Source organism: Petaurus breviceps, unplaced genomic scaffold (genome assembly GCF_028583685.1).
Source record: "Petaurus breviceps papuanus isolate PSGF00001 unplaced genomic scaffold, PetGlider_PUasm1.0 184, whole genome shotgun sequence".
Lineage (NCBI taxonomy): Eukaryota > Metazoa > Chordata > Mammalia > Diprotodontia > Petauridae > Petaurus > Petaurus breviceps.
Genome location: NW_027185793.1, coordinates 16355289 through 16375179, shown reverse-complemented (window position 1 = coordinate 16375179; position 19891 = coordinate 16355289). Strand labels below are relative to the sequence as shown.

Here is a 19891-nt window from a genome sequence, read left to right as displayed (position 1 = left end):
CAGGTGTTTCTGGGTGGGTGCTAAGTGTCTGAGCCCGGGATTCGATCTCCAGGTCATCCTGACACTGGAGCCGGTGCTCTTACTTGCTGTGCTACCTGACTGCCCCCGTGTATTTCTTTTTAATTGCACTTTAGGTCTAGACTATGTCAGTGTTAAATTATCCCTAATTCCCTTTTGATTCTCTCTCTCTCTTTCTCACTGATCCAGACTCTTTAAAAGAATCTTTTTTTAGTATTTGACTTTGACCTTCCCACTCCCAAATCATAGTCCAACTTGTCTTTAGAGTGGATTTTACTTACTCTATTGAATCTGTTTTACAAATTAGCACAATTCTATGACTAATTGCAAAACTTTACTTTTTTTCCAATCAGGGTTGAAATTTCAAGGTTTACAGTTCCTCATTTTGCCAACTCAATTCCAAATTGGTATGTTACTTAGGAACTTGCAAATTCATGGTCTATTTTAATTCCTTTTAGATGACTTTTCTAATTTACCTAGGCAGTTACATTCTACCACATCATTCACAGAAGACTACAGTGGTCTGCTCTTAAAGTAAAAAATTTGCACTTTCCCAAATTGCAATGATTTTCATTCAAACAAACCTCTTTTTTTTCAAAGCTGGAGAAAAAAGTTAATGCCTGTTGTAGACTATTCTCAAAGATTAGATAAGGCACTGAAACTTCAAACTGCAAAATTGCTTGCTTTTTTTCCCCCTTTGCTTTTGAAATCACTGGCTCCAAGTCCAGCACTCTTATCTACTATGCCACATGGCCACCTCTGATCCCATTAGAAACTGTTTACCTACTAATTTTGCTTGTCTCTCCAGTATTCTGAAAGATCCCTTGAATTAGTTTTTTCTGTCTTTTTTCTTTTAAACCATTTTAGCCCTCTGGATTTACAACTGTGCTCCAGAGCACAGAGATGGGCAATGCCAAGGAATATCCAAATTACTGAACACTTGGGCTCCATTCACACTTTGGCAAGGTTAGACTTAAGCTTCTGTAAGCAAAGTTTCCGTTGTATGTGAACCAAGAATTATCAGAAGAGCAGGCTGATTGTCAAAGTGGCAGAGGAACTACAGATCAAATTATCAACATTTGTGAGAATTCAGGAAAAAACAAGTGAGTTACAGAAAAATGTCTACTTCTGCATCTTGACTACACTAAAGCCTTTGAAGGTGTGCATCACAATAAATAAATTAATAAATGTCGCAAGTCTTCAAAGACATGGGAGTAACTGATCATCTTACTTGTCTCCTGAGGAACCTATATACGGGCCAGGAAACAATGGTTAGAACTGAACATGGAACTGATTGGTTTAAGATTAGAAAAGATTAATTTATATACAGAATACATTCTTCTAAAGGCTGGAGAGACAAATCAAAAACTGGAATTAGGGTTGCCAGGAGAAACAGATGTGCAGACAATACCACTCTGATGGCAGGAAGTAAAGAAGAATTAAGAACTTCTTATTGAGAGTGAAAGAGGAGAGTCTAAAAGTTGGCTTGAAGCTTAACATAAAAAACAAAAACTAAGATATTGGCAAATGGTCCCATCACTTCCTGGCAAAAAGATGGAGAAGAAATGGAAAGTGTGAGATTTTATATTTTGGGGCTTAAACATCACTGCAGATGGTGACTGCAGCCATGAAATTAAAAGACACTTGCTCCTTGAAAGGAAACCTATGGCAAATCTGAACAGTATATAAAGCAGAGAAGTCACCTTGCCAACAAAGGTCCACAGCTTTTCTAGTAGCAATGTATAGCTGTGAGAGTTGCACAGTAAGGAGAGCTAAGTTCTGCAGAATTGACAGTTTTGAATTGTGGTGCTAGAGAAGACTTCTGAGAGTCCCTTGGACAACAAGAACAGTTAATACTTAAATTAATTCAAGATATTCACTGGAATAAAATCTGAAGCTGAAGTTTAAATACTTTGGCCACATGATGAAAAGATAGGATTTATTGGAAAAGATTCTGATGTTGGCAAAGATTGAAGACAGAGAAAGGGATGTCAGAGGATGATGTCATGGAAATAATGAACATGAACTTTGACAGACTTTGAGAGATAGTGGAGGACAGAAGGTCTTGGAGTGTTATGGTCCACAGGGTCGTGAAGAGTCAGCCGTGACTGAATCACTGAACAACACAGAACACAACTGGAAGTCTTGAATCTGAGCTTTTTTCTCAATGTGTCTTCCCTTCAAACAAATTGGTTCACTGGTCCTGAACATACACTCTTAAGTGAGGCCGACCCTTCTTCCCCATTCTTGGCTATATTAAGGTGAATGATGCACAAGGAGGCTAACAGACACCAGACGCCTTTCCTTGTCTTCATTTAAGGACCTATTTTTCCACCACAAGGTCCTAAGTTACCCTTCAGCTGCAGCCAACCCTGTCTAGGGATTAATCATCCAAATTACCATTGTTTACTAGTGTAAGAGGGGAATTTCACATTCATATGTTCAATTAATGTAATTAGCAAGATGTTCTATGCCTTGATACCTTTATTAAGTGATTAGCCACTTTGACCTATGAATTAGTTAAGCAATCAAACATGTAAAATAGGTGTGAAAATGACAAGATACTCTCTAATCAATCAATCAAAGGTATAAACTAGACTTGAACAAGCTACTTAATCAGGATAAGGAGAAAAGAGCTTGCATCACAGGATGAAATTAGATAGCAAAATGTATTGGTATTAGTTGAAAGAATTTGACATTTCTCTAGATCTATGTATTTCATATGAGATTTGGAGTTATGACTTGGGAATGCTTTAAAAAACCAAAAACCCTTGTACCCACAAAGGGCAGAAGGGGGTGGGAAGAGTGGGAAGAGTGAGCTCAGAAGAAACGTCATACTCCCCCTACCTTCTCCATCAACCTTAGCATATCATTAGATAGACTGGACTAGTAACAAATACTGCATTCAGCCTGTTATTGAGAGAGGACAAACCAAATACATTTAGGAAAGATAGCTAGAAAAAAGTTCAACTTCAGAATTCTACAAGGTCCTCAACCCTCAGGGCTCAGTAGGGAGTTCACACATTCCTGAGGGAAATTTCATAAGGATTCTAGGAAGGAAGAAATTGAGTTTCATTCAACCAGGAGTTGTGAGTTACTCCTTTGCCACATGTGCTATCTAAGCTTGAGCCCATTTTCCCTCAGAGTCCATATATACATGCAGTAGAGTGTGTCCCAAAGTTTTGGGGAAATTGTGGTGTTTTTTTTTTTTTTTAACCAACAGTTCTTAGTATACTTGCTTAGTAAATATCTCTAACTAAAAGGTAATTAAGCCTATCTAGCTAACTATAGACGCCGGTGAGTGAACTTACTCTATTTCTATTCTAATTCTAGAAATTCCCAAGCACTTCAGAGTTACCCCTAGAATATTCAAGGGAGAAATAGCCACCCTCTGGTAACGCAATCTGCCAGTGCAATTGGAAATTGAGAAATAGCTCCAGAGGAGGTGCTATACTATACTTACAAATAAGAATCTATAGGAATATTGAAATATCAATATATTCTTAGCCTTTTTCTTCCTGCAACCAACTAAACATTCTGGGCCATTTCACTATAAGCCTATTTGGATACATTAAAATGGGGAAGCATATGTAAAAATCAGATATTTAATTGCTAGTAATAGTAGGGTCTTTCTAATGATGAATAAATTAAATTCGAAAATAATTTTCCAGGAAAGCAAGGGACTTAATTGAATTTGAGAAGCTACAGTGTTAGCTAGAAGCATTTCCAATATGATCAAGGGTGAAACAAGGATGTCCATGGTTATCCCTCTTATTCAATTTGGTACTAGAAATGTTAGCAGTAGAAATAAGAGAAGAAAAAGAAATTGAAGGAGAAGCTAAAGTGTTGCTGATGGGAAAATGCTGCCACTTTAATGAAAGAACACTGTTATCCAATACTCTTGAGTGAGGATCTCTCCCATATTTACTTTGTTTCATTTATTCTGTGTCATATTCTTATGTCAGGTCACAGAGAAAATAACAACTACTTTCTAATGCTGAAATAAAATCTTTTTCCATAGATCAATATAAAACATTAGAATATAGGGTTTTTTTGCTTGTTTTTTCAGTTAAATGATTGGTATTAATTTACATTTCAGAAGAAGCTATGAGGTACAATGGCTAGAGTCCTAGGCCTGGAGTCAGGCAGACCTGAATTCAAATCCAGACTCAAGACACTTGCTAGTTGTGTGACCGTGGGCAAGTCACTTCATCTCTGTCTGTCTCAATTTCCTCAACCATAAAATGGGAATTATAATATAATTATAAAATAAGGTTGTTATGAGAATCCTCATATTTATAAAGCACCTAGCACAGTGCCTGCTGTACATCACAATCTTAATAAGTGCTTGTTACCTTCTCTAAAATGGTTTTCTATGGTTACTTTATTTTTTTTTTTTTAAGCAATCAGGGTTAAGTAACTTGCTCAAGGTTACACGGCCAGTTATTTCTGGGTGTGGTGCTGAGTGTCTGAGCCCGGGATTCGATCTCCAGGTCGTCCCAACACTAGAGCCGGTGCTCTTACTCGCTGAGCCACCTGGCCGCCCCTAACCAATTGGGGTTAAGTAACTTGCTCAAGGTTACATGGCCAGGTGTTTCTGGGTGGGTGCTAAGTGTCTGAGCCCGGCATTCGATCTCCAGGTCTTCTCAACACTGGAGCCAGTGCTCTTACTCGCTGTGCTACCTGGCCGCCCCATCTATGGTTACTTTAAATGATGAAAAGGACTGCTAAGAAGTGCTGCCAGTCTGACTTACCAAGATCACTGTGGAAGCCTCCATGTTTCCAGTCTACTGGGAGTGTCCCTGTGTAGCTCATAACTGGCCCTCGCTTCCCAGGATCCACATTTTTTATGTTCACAAATATCTGGTTGTTTTTTGACTATTAAAAATGAAAAGAACTTTAGATGAAAGAGCACAACTTAGTCCTTTATTGCAGTTTGGGGGAGGTGTGCGAGCAGAGATCAAAGGAACATTTTTTTCAGGGACACTGTAGAAGGGATTCAATAGATAATAAATTGGACTAGATTGTCTCTAGTTATTTAGTTCTTCCAACTCTAAGATTCAATAATTCTGTGAATTATGCAAAAAGACAGAGCCTTACAGAAGGCAGACTAAGCCTGTAGTTATATTGTGGAGGTCCCTATCTCAAACTCTCATCCCTATAACACCTAAAACTCACTGCTTTGTGCCAGTGCTTGACATTGGAGTAATCCATTTGGATCAGCTGACTTATTATAGTGAAAAGAGGTCTGGACTGTCAGAAAATCAAATTCTAGCTCTGGTTCTGTCACTTCTTGTCTATGGGACCTTGAGTAAGTCATTAAACTTCTCTGGGTCAATTGCAGTCTCCCCATCTATGAAATAAAGATGACAACATCTGCCATATTTATTTTATAGGGCTGTTGTAAAGTTTAGTTCAGATAATTTATATAAGAAGGATCTTGTTGGGGGGAGGGGAGAGAGGGAGAGAAAATTTGAAACTCAAGGAGTTGTGGAACTGAATTTTGTAAACTAAAAATAAACAAACAAATTAATAAAGACAAAAAAAGAAAGAAATCATTTAAAAAAAAAGAAGGATCTTGTAAACTGTAAAATGCTATAGAAATATAAGGAATGACTACTATCATCATTATTATAATAAAACAAAAATATTCCTGGGAGGTTTAAGGGCTATTTAAGTTAATTTGACTAATGGCATATAATCTCCCTGAGTGAAGGGCTTTTTAATTTTTTTGTCTTTTGATCACCAGTGCCTTGCATAGTGCCTTGTACATTTTATTTTAAACTGTACCTGTGATTTCATCAATTAGTTTGTAATGAGGAACTTACTCTATTTCTATTCTAATTTTAGAGTAATAGACTTTGTGAGGAAGGGCAAACCTAGATGGGCACTGAAGTGTAGAATTTTGGCAGTTAAATCAGAGTACAAAGATATTGAGTGCCTAGGAATAGGGGAGAAAAGAAAGGTGCATCCAGAAGTTGGGAACTGGGATTAAAAAGGGAAGTGAAAGAGTGTCAAAGACTAACTACTTATTTTATAGTTATGCTTAGAACTGGTCATGCTAAAGGATTTCAGGTTCTCACTAAAATTATTATAGAAAATGACTTGAAAAAATCCACGAGGTGCTAGAATTCACCTCTCTTGTAGCTAACTGATATGCATTTATTATTTTACCTTTCCAAGAGTCATCCTATTTTGGTTGTTGACATGAGGTGATGTAGAACACTGAGTGAGTGTATGGTAACTGGGATTGGTAAAATAATGGTTATTAGTGTTTCCAGCATTACTCTGAGGATGGGTATCTGGAAAGAAAGAGAGAAGAAAATGATTAATACTGACTGTTATCTGTGAGAAACAAAATAAATACAGTCAGATAAACAAATAGTTGTACTGATTCCCAAGATGGAAAAAATTCTATAAGAGCAGATCACTGCAGAGGTGAGAGGTAGAGGCAAGATGGCAGAGTAAAAGCAGAAACTTATCCATCCTCTCCCAAATTCCCATCCAAACAACTAAATTCTGGAGTTCCAAAAACAACAAAAGAATGGGGTGAAACAATATTCCAGCCTAAGACAACTAAGAAGGTGGCAAGAAAGGGCTGTGTCAGTGGGGTAAAAGGAGAGCAGTATATGCCATACCTGGCAAGCCAGCAGTGAGACTCTGAGCCCCTGTGCAAGCCAGAAGCAGCCCCACTGAGGATGGGGGAACAAACCAAAGTTTAGCCCTGGCACAAGTCATCAGCAAGGCCCCAGAACCATGACCAAAAAAAAGCTGCTCATGCTTGGCTTTACAGCACCCCCCCAAAAAAAATTAATTCATGGAAGAACTCAAAAAAGATGTTTAAAATCAAATAAGAGATATAGGAAAAAATGGGGAAAAAATGAGAGCGATGCAAGAAAATCATGAAAAAAGGATAAATGGGGAAAACAGGATGGAGGGAAATATACAGTTAGTAATCATAACTGTGAATGTGAATGGGATAAATTCACCCATAAAACAGAAGTGGATAACAGAAAGGATTAAAAACCATTATCTTACCAAATGTTTTTTACAAGAAACACACTTGAAGCAGAGAGACACAGAATAAAATGGGGTGAAGCAAAATCTATTATGCTTCAGATGAAGTTGAAAAAAAAAGTAGGTGGTGCAATAGATAGAATGCCAGCCCTGGAGTCAGGAGGACCTTAGTTCAAATCTTACCTCAGCCACCTACTAGCTATATGATCTTGGGCAAGTCACTTAACCCTGTTTGCCTCAGTTATTTTTCTATAGAATGAGTTGAAGAAGGAAATTGCAAACTACTCCAGTTTCTTTGCCAAGAACTCACAAATGGGGTCATGAAGAGTTGGACACAACTGAAACAATTCAACAACAACAACCACAAAAGCAAGCATCATCTTAGACAAAGCAAAAAAATAGATCTAAGTAAAAGTGATAAGGAAAGAAACTACTTGTTGGTAAAAGTTACTTCAGACAATGAAGTAGTATTAATACTAAACATATATGCATCAAATGGTATAGCAATCAATTTTTAAAAAAGGGAAATTAAATGAGTTACTGGAGGAAATAGACAATAAACTATACTAGTGAGGGACTTCAACTTTACCCCCATGGAACTAGATACATTTAACCAAAAAACTAAGCAAGAAAGAAGGTAAGGAGATTAACAGAATTTTATAAAAGTTAGATATGATAAATCTCCAAAGAAAACTGAATGGGAATATGAAGGAATATACCTTTTTCTCAGCAGCACATGGCACCTACACAAAAACTGACCATGTTTTAGGGCATAACAACCTCACAACCAAATGCAGAAAAGCAGAAATACTAAATGGATCCTTTTCAGATCATACTGCTATAAAAATTACATTCAATAAAGGGTCATGGAAACTTAGACTGAAAATTAATTAGAAACTAAATAATGTAGTCCTCAAGAATTAGTGGAGCAAAGACAAAAAATCACAGAAAAGTTAAAATATTTCTTTAAGAGAATGACTGAGACAACATACCAAAATTTATGAGATGTAACCAGAGCAGTACTTAGGGGAAAATGTATTTCTCTAAATGCTCACATCAATAAAATAGCAAAAGAACAGATCAATGAATTGGGTATGCAACTAAAAAAAAAAACTAGAAAAAGAACACATTACAAATCCCAATTAAACACCAAATTGGAAATCCTGAAAATGAAAGCAGATTAATAAAATTGAAAGTAAAAAATCCTTTTCAATTAATTAATAAAACTAGAAGTTGCTTCTATTTCAAAAAGCTCAATAAAATAGGTAAGCTATTGGTTAATTTGATTACTTCTTGTTGTTGTTTTTTAGAAAGAAGAAAACCAAATTACCGGTATCAAAAATTAAAAGGGTGAACTCACCACCAATTAAGAGGAAATTAAAACAATTATTAGGAGCTATTTTGCCCAATTAAATGCCAATAAATATGACAATCTAAACAAAATGGATGATTATTTACAAAAATACAAATTGCCCAGATTAATTAGAAGAGAAAGTAGAAGACTTAAATAGCTCTATTTTAGAAAAAGAAATTGAATAAGCCATCAATGAGCTTTCTAAGAAAAAATCCCCAGGATCAGATGGATTCACAGGTGAATTCTACCAAACATTTAAAGAACAATTAATTCTAATTCTATACAAACTATTTGGAAAAAGAGGTAAAGGCGGCAAAGAATAGACAATTCCTTTTTATGATGCAAATATCATGCTGATACCTGAACTAGGAAGAGCAAAAACAGAGAAAAAAACCATTGACCAATTTCCCTAATGAATATTAATGCAAAAATTTTAAATAACATACTATCAAGGTGATTGCAACAATATATCCCCAAGATCATACACTATCACCAGGTGGGATTTACACCAGGAATGCAGAGCTGGTTTACTCTTAGGAAAATTATCAGCATAAATGACCATATCAATAACAAAAACAACAAAAATCATATGATCATCCGAATAGATGCAGAAAAGGCTTCTGACAAAATATCACACTCATTGTTATTAAAAACAGTAGAAAATAAAGGAATAAATGAAGTCTTCTTTAAAATGATATGCAGTATTTATCTAAAACCAACAACAAGTATTATCTGTAATGGGAATAAAGTAGAAGCCTTCCCAATAAAATCAAGGTTGAAACAAGGGTGTCCACTATCACCACTATTACTCAATATTGTACTAGAAATGCTTGCTATAGCAATAAGAGAATAAAAAGAAATAGAAGAAATTAGAATAAGCAATGAGGAAACGCAACTATCACTCTTTGCAGATGACATAATGGTCTACTTGGAGAATCCCAGAGAATCAACTAAAAAACTATATGAAACAACAAATTTTGCAAAGTTGAAGGATATAAAATAAACTCACATAAATCATCAATTTTTCTATGTTTTTTCAAAAATATTTTTCAAAAATCCAGTAGCAAGAGACAGAAAGATAAATTCCATTTAAAATAACTGTAAAAGGGTAGTACAGTGAATAAAGTACTGGGCCTGGAGTCAGGAGGACCTGAGTTCAAATCTGGCCTCAGACACCTAACACAAAAAACTAGCTGTGTGACCTTGGACGAGTCACTTAACCCCAATTGCCCGGCCCTCCCCCCTGCAAAAAGCAAAAAAATAAAATAACTGTAGACAATACAAGACACTTGGAAGTCTACCTTCCAAGACAAACTCAGGAACACTGTTACAGAACACTCTTCACACAAATAAAGTCAAATCTAAACAATTTGAAAAGTATTAATAGCTCATGGGTAGGCTGAGTCAATATAATGAAAAGGACGATTCTTTTTTTTTCTTTTAAGCAATCGTGATTAAGTAACTTGCTCAAGGTTACATGGGCAGTTATTTCTGGGTGTGGTGCTGAGTATCTGAGCCCTGGATTTGATCCAGGTCATCCCAACACTGGAGCCGGTGCTCTTACTCACTGAGCCTCCTGGCCGCCCCTTAAAAGGACAATTCTACCCAAATTAATATACTTATTCATTACCAGACCAATAAAACTACCAAAATAATATTTTATAAAGCTAGGAAAAATCATAAAATTCATCTGGAAGAACAAAAGGTCAAAGACATCAAGGGAAGTAATGAAAAAAAAATGTGAAGGAACGTAGACCAGTCATACCAGGTCTCAAACTTTATTATAAAGTGGTAATCATCAAAACAATCTGGTACTGGTTAAGCAAGTTAAGGGAGCATGGAATAGTTTACCTGTCACACCTATGAATAAAGGAAGAACTTAGGACCAAATAAGATAAAAAAACATTACATCATATAAAATGAATAATTTTGCTTACATACAATTAACAAGGTTCTGTATAAACAAAAGCAATTCAGATATGATTAGAAAAGGAGAAAACTGGGGGGAAATTTATAGCAAATTTCTCTGATAAAGGCCTCATTTCTCAAATATATAGAGAACTGAGTCAAATTTATAATAATATGAGTCATTTCCCAATTGAAAAATGGTCAAAGAATACGAATAGGCAGTTTTCAAGTAAAGAAATCAAAGCTATCGCTAGTCATATAAAAAAATCACTATTGATTAGAGGGATGCAAATTAAAATAACTCTGAGGTACTACTTCACACCTATCAGATTGTCTAATATGAGAGAAAAGGAAAATGACAAATGTTCAAGGGGATGAGAGTGGGGAATAGGACACAATTGCACTGTTGGTATAGTTGTGAACTGATTCAATCATTCTAGAGAACAGTTTGGAACTATGCCCAAAGGGCTACAAAACTGTGCATACCGTTTGATCCAGCAATGTCACTACCAGGTCTATATTCCAAAGCTATTTTTTAAAAAAGGGAAAAGGACCTATAAGTCCCAAAATATTTATAGTACCTCTTTTAGTGACAGCAAAGAATTGGAAATTGAGGAGATGCCCATCAATTGGGGAACAGCTGAACAAGTTGTGGTATATGCTTGTGATAGAATACTATAAGAAATTATAATCAGGATGCTTTCAAGAAACCCTGGAAAAGACTTATATGAACTGATGTAAAATGAAGTGAGCAGAACCAGGAGAACACTGTACACAGTAACTGCAATATTGTATAATGTTCAACTGTGAATGACCTAGCTATTTCCAGCAAGACAAAGATCCAAGACAATTCTAAAGGGCTTATGATAAAAAATGCTATCCATGTCCAGAGAAAGAACTGATGGAATGTGAATGCAGATTGAAGTGTACTGTTTTTTTTTTACTTTTATTTTCCTTCAATTTTTGTTTTTGATCTGTGTTTTCTTTCACAACATGACAAATGTGGAAATTTGTTTTCCATGACTGCAAATGTATAGTCTTTATCAAATTGCTTGTCTTCTTAATGAGAGATGAGGAGAGTACATTTAGATTGATTCAGGACTGGTTGAAAGACTGTTCATATAGAGTAGTCTATAATTGTTGAATTTCAGGCTAAAAGGAAGTCTATATTGTAATACCCCAGCAATATGTGCTGGCTTTTTATTGTTTAACATTTTAATTAATGCTTGGGATAAAGACATAGATGGCATACTTATACATTTACAGATAACATAATGCTTAAAGGAATTGTTAATGCACCGGATGATAGAAACTAATTCTCAAGTCTAATGCAATGAAATTTATGAGGGATAGATATTAGGCTTCAAAAATAACTTCAGAAGGATAAGAAGGGGGCAATTATAGCTAGACAGGAATGACAGTTTTAGTTAAAAAAGAAGTCAACAGTGTGATATGGTAGCAAAATGGACTAATGCATGGTAGGATGCATTAAGAAAGTCATAGTGTCCAAGACCAGGCAACCTCACAGTATGTACTCTGTACTAATCAGCCAGACTTTCATCTGAAATATTGTGTTTAGGTTAGAGTGCAACATTTTGGATGGGACACTGACAAATAGGAGGAAGGTATGGAAGCATAACTAGGATGGTGAAGGGCCTGGAAATAATGCCATATAAGGATTAGTGAAAGGAACGAGGCATATTTAACCTATAGAAAAGAAGATGTAGCAGAAAATATGATTTTGAAGGACTGCCACATAGAAGAGGAATCAGACTTCTTCTAATTGTCCATGAAGGGCAGACCTGGGAACAATGAGGGGAATTTGTAAAAAAGCTTAATGGAGAGGAAAAACTTCCTAATAAGTCTTTTAAAAATATTTCATTTTCAGTTCCAAATTCTCTCCCCCCTACCTAGTGAAGAGGTATTTTAAGCAAAGGTTGGATGAACCATTTCTTGTGTACACAGTAGAGAGGATCTTTCAAGTACAGGCTGTGTTATAGGAATGTAAATTTTTAAGACCTTCCCTGCCCCTAGGTTAAGTACACTTGGAGCCTGTGGTGGGAGGCTTGTTTTTCAGGAATGCCCACATCTTGGTGCTTTGTGATTGGGCAGTGGGTCAAGAAGGTTGTTACATTCTCTGAGCCAGGAGAAGGCTATATAAGCCCTGATGGGAGGCTTTACTTTGGGGCTCAGTTTGAGAAGTGTTGTATGATTTGACTAGATGAGACTCTGGGCAGCCATTGAGAGCTCTCTGGCTTTGAAAAACCCAGATGTTGATGCTTCCCTCTCTGGTAACTGGGATTAGGTATGGATGTATGTAATGGTTGGACAGTTTGGAAGCCTGTTTGCTGAAATGTTCTTGTAACTTATGCTTATAACCTCTGTATACTCTGATGTTCGGGGTGCTGACCTTTTCCTAGGTAAACTAGGTAAACGATATATGTTTGATTAATTAAAGCAAGATTGTTAACCCATTTTGAGTTGCTTTCCTTTAGCAAAGCAGATCTAAGAACCTGTGTTGGCAGACACCCTGGGGATGCTGGGGTGCTTGCTGCTACAGGCTGGGAAAGCTTTGAGGTCCTTTACATCTTGGAGAGTCCAAGATGGTATGTAGGAAAAAAAATCTGAGATCTTGCTTTAATGATCTAAGATGGGACTTACTATACTTTAACAGAGTAAAATCCCTCACACACTATTAGTCTTACCTGAAATGGTATAATCTGCAGTGATGACCCTCATAGCAGGGGTGTAGGTAACTGCTGGCATATTTGATTCTTTCTCCTTCTGTTTGTGCCTATAGATAATGAACAGTGCCAGCAGAAAGAGTATAACCAGGACAAGAATACTGATGCCTGCAATGGCTGCAATCTGATAAGAACTGGCAGGATTAGCAGTACTTGTTCGGCTTAAACTGTTCAAATTCCCAACTATTAAAATACCAGCTAGAAAAAGAAGAAAGAGGAAAACAAGAGATTATGATGCACAGAATACACGAGAGATTTCTGGATGATTTTAATTCATAAAATACTTACTTCGAAGTTTCTGAAAACCGAAGAGCAAAAAAAATAATAATAACATTGCATTTATCCCCAGGAATGTAGCTCTGTCCAAAGCAAAGGAATAGAGGCTCTGCTCCCTCCCCCCAAAGGAGTTACCCGGAGATTAAAACGCAGAAGAACTTAATTTGATTGAGATACTGTTTTATTTACTATACATTTTGTGATGGCATGGCACATCACAAAATTCTTAAGTGATCCAATTTCTAGAATTACTAAAATCACACCTATGTCTATCTTAAACATGTCTGGAAACATGGAAGCTTTTTATTTTCTCTCTGTCAGGATAACATAATTTAAAATCTGATAACAAATTATCTACCTTATTCCACCCTCACATGGAGGGAAAAAGAAGGGGAAAGAGAATATAGCATCTATTATGTGCCAGGAACTACGTTAAGTGCTTTCCAAATATCTCATTTGATCTTCACAACTCTGAGATGTAGGTGCTGTTATTATGCCCATTTTACAGTTGAGGAAACTGAAGCAAACAAAAGTTAAGTGATGTACCCATGGTCACATAGCTATTAAGTGTGACATTGGATTTGAACTCAGGTATTCCTGACTCCAGGCTCAGCAAAGCATACTGTACACTGTACCTAGCTGCCTTAATGAATATATATGATTATCCTTTCTTTTGAAAGATAATGTTCCTGACCATGTTATTTTCCTGGTCTGACTATTGCCCAAGAAGGGGGCGGTGGTGAAGCAAAAATAATTTGTTATGGCAAGAGAAGATAATAGGTGGATAGTATCCTTCCTTAATTCCTAAATTATTTTTGCATGGTAAATAATTGGAAGGATGTAGCCCAATAATATCAAACAAGAATGCTTATTGCTAGGAATGAGAATTCAGAATAAAATAGGTCCATCAGTTCAAAGGGAAGACAGTAGGAAGAGCTTAAGATATGGAATAAAGAATTAATGTTTTAGTCCTTCTCTGTCATTTAATAACCACATGACCTCAGGTAAGACATTCACAGAGCCTAAGTTTCCTCATTTGCAAAGTGAGGGCTTAGGTTAGATTTTATGTAAGGTTCCTTTCAGCATCAACATTTTTTGTTTCCATTAAATTGTTCTAGTATAAAAAGAATCTTTTTATAAACTGCATAGAAAAGATTCTCTCTCCCTTCTCCACGTACACCCAAAAATGTTATAATGAGTAATAATAGTGATTATAGTGAATAATAGTGAATAATAATATGATCAAGGAACATCTTAAGCTAAATTTGATTACAGAAAACTATAAGCAAGGTGAAAGTATAAAAAACATTAAGAAAAGTTAATTTAAAAAACAACAAAAAAAGAAAAGTGATATACATAAATACTATATAATATCGCAAAAATTATCTAAATTCTTTTATTGCCCATCAATGCTATTTACCTTGATCACATCTTGTACCCTTCCAGCCTGGGCTGCAGTAGCAAGTTCCTGTGATGTGGTCACAAGTAGAATTGTTTAGACAGTCACATATCTGTCGACAGCCATAGCCATATGTTCCTGAGGGACACTCTGAAGAAGATGACAAATCAAATGGGAAGTTGAACAAATTAGTAGGAGCTTTATTAGATATGATAAATGAAAACCTATTGCTTTGCTTAGGAAAAAAACCCCTAAACACTTTATTGCATGAAGTGGGGCTCTACAAAAGGGGAATTTTGTGTTACTTGTCCATTCTAAGGTAATGGTTATAAACTCTAAAAAGCATGAAGAACATCTAAACAGAGTCTTAATTTCACAGAGAATGATTTGAATTTGAAGTTTAATTTTTGACTTAGAAATTCGAAAACTAGATTTTTATTAATAGGTTTGAATGTGGAATATTTTCTTTTAATGGGATCTTGGCTTGGAACAGTAGTTCTAATCCACTACACTGGAATGCTTAACCTAAAAAATCATTCTAAAAATTCAGAAATGTTTTATAACTGAGCAGCAGAGGGCAATGTACTGCTGTTGTCAGGGTTTTCACTCAAAGTTTAGTTAGATCTCTGTTTACAAACACACACACACACACACACACATGCAGGGAAAAGATTTTTAAAATAGAGTACACATCAAAAAACTATTTTTTAAGTGCTTATCAGACCTCCCATTCTACTGGAAGTTTAAGATCTGAAGCAACTGTGCTTGCATTCATGCATGTAATTCAGCAGCTGAACCAAAAAAGAGTGCAAGAAGGCCAAATCATCTGTTCTGAACCAATTCAGTGTTGTCGCCTTATGTATCAAACATCCTTCAGACTTCATTTTTCTCAGAACCCCCTTTTCGTGGTATCAGCCTTATTCCTGGTGACTGAAAAGACTGCAGACATATCTCAGGGCTAGGAGATTAAGACTGGGGGATGATGGCAGGCCAACAGAGCAGGATAGCATGTTTTCTTTGACAGGGGGACAGAGGAGAGTTTAGGTAAGGAAAAGTGGCATGCATATGGGGTATATCATTCATTATAAGACGATGATGAGGCTTTGGGTTGTTTTTTTCCTCACCACTCTGTCCTAACTTATGCTAATCAAGCAACTAAATTAAAGTCACCAATGAAGGAACCCAGAAAACTAAGCTAAAGAGCAAAGTTGCTATCATCTCAGGTTTTAATGTTCCCTGGTCCTTATCTCTTCTGCACAGCTTTTAATGATGCCTAGTACATAAAATGGGACAGTAGAGACCAAGGCTCTAAGAACAGAATGAAAAACTTGAATTCAGTTTTGCTCATTATAATGAGAGGGAGGGCTCAGGAGAATAGATCATGACAAGCTTAGGCCAGCAAGAATCTGAAGGGCATCTCAGGAAGGGAAGTGATACAAACAATACTGGCAAAAAAGATGCCAATTCAATCACCTTAAAAAAACAAACCAACCAGATAGCTGCCTTTAAGTCTTTAAGGTGCAAGTGGGAAGTTAAAATAAGTCTCATTAAAATTATAATGTAGTGGTGTTAAATACTTTTATACTCACTCTGTTCACAGTGTTTCCCCATGAATCCAGTGCGGCAAGTGCACTGTCCAGAGATATGGTCACAGTCAGCTCCATTTTGACACTGGCATATTAACGCACAATCTTTTCCATAAAACCCCAGAGGACACCCTTTGGGACAAATAAGTATGATAGGGATTAAAGGAAGAAATAGGAGTTAAGAAGAAACATAGCCCAGAATGAATGATTCCAATTCAGTGGATACAAGGTGATGAAAGGGTGAGAAAAAGAACATTAATGCACATAACCTCTTGCAGATGTTGAGTATGAAGACATAGTTCTTACCAGAATATCACTATTCACTAGCAAGAAGTGTCATTATTGTTATAATAGTTTAACCATGAATATCATTCCTATAGTCTTTTAAAGCAATACCAACTCAAACTCACAGAAGTAAGTGGGGGTAGAGGGTGGAGGTGGGATTGCCACTTCATCACTTTGCTATTGAAATCCTTCAAAGTATTTTAAGCAATGATTACTGTCCAACCCCTTTCCCCCAGTATTGAAATTATCAAGTATCATCTGCTACGAGAAAAGACTATGACATTGATAGAATACTCAGTATATGAAGGCAAATATTCAAAAGTATTTGGTAAAAAAAGGTTAGATGTGGTCAATTCAACAGGTGCTTGTCAATAGTCTCAAGAGAGAACTCTTGCTCAAGTCACATAGAAGCCCCTTTGGCTTATACAGGTTAGTAAATTGAGTTTCAAGAGTCAGATTAAGAATTTTAGAAATCTCTTCTATAAGTAAAGTTTATATCCATCTTGTATGAGATAGTTTGGTTTCCCAAAACTAGATTTATTTTCATGTTTAAAGATTTATCTTGTGGTGAGACATTATAAAAATCATACCCCACCCACACCCACACTCGCACCCAATCTGCAGCACCCACATTCCCCACAGCCATTGCATTTCATTTTTATACAATGTTTTAAAATTTGTAAAGTGCTTTACTCACAACCCTGTGAGATAGTTTGAATTAGCTGGGTGATCTTCATTTTTTCACATGAGAAAATTGAGGCTCAGAGAAGTTAAAATTACCTGCCTAAAGTGAAGTAACTTGTTGTCTAAGTCACACAGATCTAGTACTCATTGCGGACTCATTTTATGGCATGTCCAAGAATATACCACAATTTTCAGTCTAAAGTTTTGTTAATTACAAAAACAAAACAAAACAAAACAAAACTAATATGAGTTTCAATAAGGAACACTTTCTACAATTCTGGAAAGTCCCGTCTAGCCTACTGAACACCTGCCATTTTATAGAATGATATTTTTTTGAGAAAGCATGAATGAAACTGGAATTAAGAAAGTCAAAGAAGTCTAGGAATATGAACATCCAATTTACAAACATCCTCATAACCCCAAACATGGCCATCCTGGAGCTTCCAACTCAGCCTATTAATTAAATTTAATTACTAATTAACCTTAATCCTTGATATTATTATAGCAAGAGGAAATTTGGCATATGAAGTCCCAAAGACCTGAATTTAACTCTTGATATTTACACATTGGTTTTGAGATCCTGGACAGATGATTTAACCTCTTAATGCCCTAAGAAATTCTCTAAGACTATAAGCTGATCTGAATTTGTAAAGGAACTTCCCCCAAAGAAATGAAATCACAGACCCAATCCAAAAAAGAAAAAAAAAAAGCTAAAATAATCAATGTTTATAATTTTTTTCTATTGCAGTTATTTTTTCATGCATATGTATGGGGATAGCTTAGGATCCTAACTATAATCAATAGCATTGCTCCTTTGGGAAAGTGAATTTTGGAGCACAACTTGCTTATAATTTGGGAAGTCTCCGTATTGTAGAATTAGTCACTATATATGGGGCATACAAAGAATGACTACAAAAGACAACATGACTTGCTTACTCTGGGTGCAGTAGAGGCCCGTCCAGCCTGCTGTACATTTGCATTCTCCGTCATAGGCACTACAGTAAGCCCCATTGTGACAGTTACATGTATGGATGCAGTTTGGGCCCCAGTGGGCAGGTGGGCAGGCTAAAATAAGAGAAATGTGTCAGTTTTCTGAAACAGTCACCAGGTAGGGAGAATGTTACCTTAAAATAAATGAAATATTAACATCCCAATTTCCCCTAAAAAATACAACTTTGTTCCACTTGCATAGTGAAAAGATGGTTGGAAAATCCAGCCTCAGACACTTAACAAAAAAACTGGTCGTGTGACCTTGGGAAAGTCACTTAACCACAACTGTCCTCCCCCAAAAAAAACACTGGTTGGACTTAGAGGCAGGAGACATGTTCAAGTCTCACTGTAGATACTTTTCATTGGTGACCTTAAGCAACCATCTAGATTCTAGAACTTTAATTTTTTCATCTGTAAAATGGACAACAATAGTTTTCTTGCCTATCCCATAGAAGTGTTGTGGGAAAATATTTGCAGGCTTTAATGCACTATAGAAAAATGAGCTGCTATTCTTACATGAAAGTTTAAACTTAAAACCTATGTTAATTAGAGAGTGATACACCCCAGGGTTTCTTTAATTATTAAAACCTCCTGCTGTATTTAAGTACTTGTTTAAAGGAAATTTAAAATAATTTAAAGAAATTTAACTAAAAATATTAAAAATAAAATGAATTTGTAAAAATTCTTGCACAATAATCTTTTTATTGTGCTATGTTGTAGAAATGTTTGTTTTATTCCACGAATTAAAAATAAAATAAATTTTTTAAAAAAGGAAAGGGGTGGCTAGGTGGCACAGTGAATAGAGCACCGGCCCCAGAGTCAGGAGGATCTGAGTTCAAATCTAGACTCAGACACAAAAACTAGCTATGTGACCTTGGGCAAGTCACTTAACCCCAATTGCCCTGCCTTCCCCCCTGCAAAACAAAACAAAAAAACCCCAAATAAACAATAAAACATAACTTTTTTTTCAATATCCAGATGTTTCCTAGAATTAGCACTGAGTCCATAAAAAAGTACAGCTCCAAGATAACTATCAAAATATAATATTACATAAATACAGCACACAGGAAATAGTCCTATCTAACATTTTCTTTTCCCCAAATTTACCTTTCCCATTTCTACATTAGTTATTCAAGAGGTCTTACATTATTCTTTCTCAGAAATGTGGAATAGCCTCTGGTACTCATCAAAATCAGAAAAATCTTTGGCTTATTCAAAATGTCTGTTAGTGAAAGGCTGCTTGTCTGACTGCTGCTATGAAGTTTAAACTGCATGATGAATTGCTTGACCCAGAAACTGTTGTGCAAAATACCAACATAGATATTTTTTGATTCCTCTTATATGCAGAGGAAGGTAGGCCAGATTTCAATTACTATATGCTGTATATTTCACGATTAACAGTACCAGATTTTCCTAGTATCTAAGTTACTCCTTATTTATATGCTATCTTCTGAAGTGGTAATAGTTATTTTGAGCCCCTAAGGAAATTACTTTCAGTGATTTCACATATACTATCATACTGACACACACACTCACTCATCTCTATGCCTGGTAATATGAGGAAAGCAAATTGGAGAAGGTGACATGAAGCCTCATGGAGAAGATGAAAGGCAGTTAGCCACAGAGTCAA

At 36.0% G+C, this 19891-nt stretch overlaps 1 protein-coding gene across 1 annotated transcript in view; it reads right to left on the bottom strand.

The window, feature by feature from the left end:
- The window catches only part of MEGF10 (multiple EGF like domains 10), a 165693-nt gene that overhangs the window by 12780 nt on the left and 133022 nt on the right, over nt 1–19891 (bottom strand). The window contains exons 17-22 of the mRNA XM_069088175.1: nt 18208–18336; nt 16306–16434; nt 14738–14866; nt 13003–13239; nt 6193–6320; nt 4773–4896 (exon numbers count right to left, since the gene is read on the bottom strand). Coding sequence (XP_068944276.1) covers nt 4773–4896; nt 6193–6320; nt 13003–13239; nt 14738–14866; nt 16306–16434; nt 18208–18336 — 876 coding nt within the window. The remainder of the gene's footprint in view (nt 1–4772; nt 4897–6192; nt 6321–13002; nt 13240–14737; nt 14867–16305; nt 16435–18207; nt 18337–19891) is intronic.